The following is a 6,525-nucleotide window of genomic DNA, read 5'->3' on the forward strand; positions in this document are numbered from 1 at the left end:
CGTATACCATTATCAATAGTACATAAATTATAATAATAATATCATTATTATCTTTTGGTACAACTGAACGTCTAAACGTACTGACTAGGTACGTAACCTACTTACTACTTACCTATATAATACAAAAATATTAATATTATAGTCTGTGTATTATTGTATATTAATTGTATACGAATATTCATGCATGCCAGTATGCCACAACTTGAGGAGTTGAGAATTATAATCTCAATCTTCGGGTATATGAATTTTTTTATGAATCATACGTACCTAACTAATACGTAATACGTTTATATGTAGGTATAGTTATATAATTTTTACTGCATGATACTATTAGGTACCTTAAAATTTAAATTCTCGTCTTATTAGGATTAAGTAGGAAGTTAACTTATAAATATAAACAAACCAAATTAAAAGTACTTTAAATATAATTATATAATATATTATTAATTACTATACTAGGCGATTACTAGGTAAATATTCTGGCTTCACCCGTGTGCAGTTTTTTTGTGACAAGTTCTATATAGTACCTACACAAGTAGGTAAAGGTGTTTTTTTACATGCCACCATATTTTTATACTTATATTATCCATATATATTTAAATTCTGTTTTTTTGAATTCTTAAATACACTTGAAGACCATATTTTCGAATCCTTGAGATTTTATTTGTCCCTATAAGAATCCCTCCCCTTCATTTTTAATTATCAAGCAGATGTTTTTTTGTTGAAAATGTTGATGTATCTAAATTAAAATTCAAGCGAGTAGTTTTTGAGTTGTATATAACTTTGTGTACTAAGGATAATAACTATATGGTGCATCTAACATGTTGGATTAAGTAGATATATACGAGTTTAGACGATTTGAAAAAAGTTGGTACTTAATTACCTACTATTGATTTATTAATACAAATAATTTTTAAAAATGATCCAACTATAATAAATATTACATATAATATCTATATTATAGCTTTTATTTTTATAAAACCATTTTTGAAGGATGATTCAATGATTGTCATTAGTATAAACATTTTAATAACTCAGAAACCATACTCATTAGAATTTTGATTTAGATACATAAACATTTTCAATAAAATTATTCCTTAAATAATTTGGAGTAAAAAGGGGGTTCTCATTTGAAAATAGAAGTTTTTATCGCCACAGGACACTCCTTAAATAGTACAAAAAATATCAGAAATTTGATAATAATATGGTCTTTAAGTATACTTAATAATTTTAAAAATCAGAATTTGAATAAAATATAAGTAAGTATTATTAGAAAAAAATGGAGGTGAGCATTCTTAAAAAATCCCTAATCACCCTGTATACGCTATATAGGTGTATCTCGTTTTGAGTGTAGATATCTCAGTTGTAATGTACCTCAGTTCACGGACAAATCGGCGTCAGTGTACCAAGCTTTGTGAAATAATTCGACCTAGATGGGCAACCGCAAGTCGCGGATTGGATTTTGCACATGGTATATTTTTAACGTGATTTAAACTACTTACTATCTAAGCAATGTGTTTGAACTAAATTAGTTCAACCAACCCAGATAAAAAAAATACTATAATATAATAACAATATAAAATATAGGTTATAACCTCTAATTTACTTGTAATATTATTAATTTTTTTCTAACATAAGAAAAATATTTATTGTTTTTTATTGAAATACTTTTGGAAAGTAGCTAGGTAGGAACAATGTATAGAGCAAACAATAATAAATACTATAAATAGTTACTCAGAAAAAAAACTTATAACCAAATGTATATTACCTATATTACATAACAATATAAAATATTTGAGTTACATAAAAATGTAAAATTAATTTACTCTGGGCCTAGTGCCTACTGCCTACGCCCTACAGCCTACTTCTATAAATAAATATATTATGTATATATTATACATACTTTTCCTGTTTCCATACCTATGTTATAACCTTAAGCTTGGTAAAATAATCGTTTCATTTGCCCGTGAACGACGATGACCTACTAGATTATTTTTCTATTTATAGGGAAAGAATACATACATAAAAATTACCTATTATAATGTATAATTGAAATATGTGTAGTGTGTAGTTAAATAAATAGTTAGGTATAGAACTGCATTAGCCCGATGTGTAAGCTGATAACGAATTAAAGAAGAAGAACTGGTTTTGTGGTTTTTACTTTTTACTCATGACATTATAATATTAGAATAGAATGATAATTAAAGTATCTAGGTTTTCAAAATAAATGTTAATTAAAGTAGGGAATAAATAAATATAAGTATATTAGAAAGTGTTTAGAATTATTTAAATCTCTGGAAAAAAAAAAATCAATTGCAGTAGAATTATAACAACATTCTAACAGTCAAGCTCACTACAATGAGCATTGGTAAAATATGAAGATTTTCAAGAAGAAAAATTTGATACATATCGGTATGGAATAGTTACGTACCAGCTCGTATCAAAGTCTGAGTCCGATACGTATCGCTTGTATATTGCACATGTTACTTCTTGAACGCTCTTGAACTCAAATTTCTTCCTTGAAAATCTTGGATTTATCATTCATATTTCATAATCGTTACAAACTTCAACAATCAGCTATCCACTTTCAACGAACAATAATATAAGTTACAAATATCGGACGCTTGAAATAAATAGGTATAATATTAATTGATATATTATATTATGTAAAGTAAGTAAGTAGGGGGGGCATTAATTTATAAATTGTGTTTTTATGGTGGTGGTAAAAAGCATGATACGTACATTTCAATTTTTAAGCTTATTTAACTACCTACTTTAATACCTACTCAAAAATTATATACCTATAACTTTCTTTTAAAATTTTAATACATTTCAACACTAATTTTGAATTTAATAATCAGTTTTTCATTCTATAAGTGACGTATATGTAGGTAAGTATATATAGATACCTACCTAATTTATTGTGTATTACAAAAAAAACAATTTTTTATTATTTTACTCCAAAGTATTTATTATTTTCAATACCTACCTACTATAATAATTATTTTATTCTTCTGCACATATTTTATATAGTTAGGTAATCAAATAAATAATATCACTAGGTACATTTCTGTACAATATCCTTAAATTAAGACTTAAAACATCCAATTTGAATTATGTAATATTTGTAAAATCATAAATGTTTGGCAGAATAATGTAGCAGAATAGAAATATGGAACCTAAAGAATTATAGGTATATAGTAAATGAGTAAATGACTTATAATATTCAAAATGCTATGCTTAAAATAGGTAGGTATCAATTATAATAAATAGGTAAGTACTAATTATATATTTCAAATACTTAATTTAGATTTTAAACATCACTATATAAATATTTAATTACCTAGTTTAATAGGTACCTATTCTTTCTTCTACAACTACTGATTGTTTTTGTTGACTTTCCACTTATCAAGCTTACGGCTCTAAGTTTTATATTGAATTTCTAAATACATTAATTTGATTTCCACCATCAGAATTTAATTGTCTTATATACCTTCAAAAGGTTCAACACAAAAATATATGTCCAACATTGTAAATCAAATAAATTGAGCTTAATAAATAATAATGCATTTGAAAACTATTTAGTATTTTACAATTCACCTGTATCATAGAGACATAGCCATTAATGTCACATTTTGTGTTTATAACCCATTCTCTAACGGAGTTTTTCAGATCTTCATATTACTATGATTTGTTAATTGTGATTACTTATTTAATAATTCAATATTTAAATCACAGTCTAGATGACTCTAGAATAAATGTTTAATTTTATATTATAAAATTTAACTAAGGTATTAACATAGAACATAGAACATGTCCTATGGTATTAAAGTTATCATTATCTTAAATCTATAAATATATAAAAAAAAATATAAAAACCAACATGATATAAAAACAGCTGATCGTTTGATATCAACATTGTTTTTACTTTTGAATTAAATGCAAAAATGTCCGATGGAGGAACTTGTAGGATATAAAATATATGTTAAAAAATAAAAATACTTTTATAGATCACAAGAATTTATTTTATTATTTTAATAATAAGCAGAGCAAAATAAAACCTATAATAATTATTTATTTATCAACTAAAAATAATCATAACTAATGCACATATGCACGAAAAACATAAATATGATAATGACATTAATTTGTTAATTTCCCGAAGAAATGAATTTTTTATGCAAAATAATATCCAATGCACCAATAATATAAAAAGCAACAAATCTTCTTATTTACTCATTTACAAAAAAAATTAATATTAAAATTATTATTATTGCTTTAATTACTGCTGTTCATACTAAAATTCATGAGAAATTATTTGGAAACTTCATAAAGATGTTTATTTTTATAACTAATGGAACAAAAAAAAAAAATAATAATATGAGGAAAAAGCTTAAAAGCAAAATTATTTTTGTAACTAACGAGGAACATTAACACACAAAAAAAAATATATATAGATATAATATAAATATTACATGTATACATGTACATTTTGTAAAACACAAAGACTAGTTATCTAGATTTTATTAGCTTACAACTAAAGTAAAATGCTAAAAAAAATTAATTTTTGTACATTTATCATAATGATCATTTTAAAAACATTAATAATTTCATTTTAAGTTATGATTTATTTTTAAACATTTAAGACTTGACAAAAATTATAAAAAAAAATTCTGCTGTTATGTGCTAAACTGTAAGTGGTGTTCAGTTTGGGTAACTGAAATATTTTTCAGAGATCATTTTCATATTTTTGTTTGATAATATTTTCTAAATTATTTTCAACTTTAACTATGCCAATGGCTAATCCATCACAATTTCGTTTTGTTACACTGTTTGCCGAGTTATAAATTGATACATTTTCATCGATTTCAGTGAAATTACGTTTTTTTGTCATTAATTTGCGAATTACTCTTTCATCTTCTGCGGTTTTCTCGCGACGAAATGGAAATACCATGGGATAAATTTGCTCGATTGCCTGGTAAACATTGCTTACACTTGGAGCAGTTACTGTAATACTGCCTGTTGAAAATATTTTCAATGTAGCTTTTAATTCTTTGATCTTAAAAGTAACACCAGGATGTAACTCGGGTTCATACTGAGCAATAGTTTTATACTTTTCCGAAAACTGTATGACTTTGATCGGAAACGGTAATGAACATGATCCAAGAACATTGACAATCCTATAACTGCTAAATTTAGCATTATGATAACCAAGTTTTTGAATGATTCTAGCAAAACGTCTAGATGCAATTTTAGCATGACTTTCAGATGTAGAACCTGTACAAGCAATTTTCCCACTAGACCAAATAGTGGCTGTGGCATTTGGCTTACGTAGTTTCATTGTTAACATTCCATTTTCACGTCTGTATTCTATATTGTGACCATTTAAAGCTAAGTATCGTAAGTTTAAATGTGATTTTAAACTGAAGTTTGTTACTACATTACTAATAGAAATATTTAGTTTAGGATTATCAGTCAAACAGTCTTGAACTGGTTTGTTTGGTAGAGCATTGTTTTCTGACTGCTCATGAAACTCAGACTTGTAGAAGATCATATTGGAATTAGAATTCAATGTAGATGAAGAAATTGAGTTGTTTAAGTCTGTTCCGTTTTTTTGATGAACTATAGATGTCATCCTTGGAAACTCCTGAGTAATCAAATAATATAGAGCATTAATTGATTAAAATGTTTCTTTAATTGTTAGTTAATATTACACTCACGACCAAGTGTTTAGAGTTATACTCTTTAGTTTATCAAAATTAGCGATAGGAGCTAATGATGGTAAATTTCTATGCTGATAATTTAATTGTAAGTTTTTGGTATTTGTTTCACTGCCTGTGCTTCTAGTGTATAAACTCTGTTGATACTTTATTAACCAAGAATCAACTGTTGGAATTGAATTGATGTTTTCAACTTGTCTACAAATTTTTTTTTGGTTTTCTGAAAAAATAAATAAAATATTTTATAAGTTATTATTTGTTCAATATAAATCGAGAATATTAACTAAGTTAACTAAGATAAAAATAACATTTTAAGGCCACAGTTGGTGTCATGAGTATCATCCCAATATCTTTCCCCAGATGTCCATGAATGTTTTTTTTATATCACTGTTGCATACATATGGCATAAAGAATATAGCAAATGCAGTTAACAAAGATCTCTTGTATATTAGAAGTAAACTGTAAAACAACTATAACTAAAATAATATTTCTGAGTGCATAATATCATGAATTTTTTTTAAACACTATATTTTGAACAACATATTTTATTTTTAAGTAACTGATAAAAAAAGAGTATACCAGGTAATTCGTTTATTATTGAATACTCATTATTTCAAAGTGTACATTTTTTTGAAAATATTTTTTTACATAGTTTCATATCACTTATAAAACAACGTTTTTCTTTAAAAATTATATTTTTAAATATTTTTTATCCTTATAATTGTTTAAGTTTTTTACTTTTTTAAATGACAACATTGGGTTTTAATTTTATATTCCAAAGCAGAACATTTATCTTAGTGTTTTG

The 6,525-nt window shown here is 25.4% G+C and overlaps 1 protein-coding gene across 2 annotated transcripts in view; it reads right to left on the minus strand.

The window, feature by feature from the left end:
- Positions 1–4,002: 4,002 nt before the first annotated feature.
- Positions 4,003–6,525, minus strand: part of LOC100165284 (TATA box-binding protein-like protein 1) — a 5,465-nt gene continuing 2,942 nt past the window's right edge. Inside the window, exons 3-4 of one of the 2 annotated variants that reach the window (XM_008181944.2) lie at positions 5,721–5,940; positions 4,003–5,647 (exon numbers count right to left, since the gene is read on the minus strand). In XM_008181944.2, the coding sequence (XP_008180166.1) occupies positions 4,730–5,635 (906 nt within the window). In that variant the 5' untranslated portion in view covers positions 5,636–5,647; positions 5,721–5,940 and the 3' untranslated portion in view covers positions 4,003–4,729. Of the gene's footprint in view, positions 5,941–6,525 lie in introns of both variants that reach the window. The other variant, XM_008181945.3, reaches the window with a different exon arrangement.

This window comes from Acyrthosiphon pisum, chromosome A2 (assembly GCF_005508785.2).
Source record: "Acyrthosiphon pisum isolate AL4f chromosome A2, pea_aphid_22Mar2018_4r6ur, whole genome shotgun sequence".
In the NCBI taxonomy this organism is placed as follows: domain Eukaryota; kingdom Metazoa; phylum Arthropoda; class Insecta; order Hemiptera; family Aphididae; genus Acyrthosiphon; species Acyrthosiphon pisum.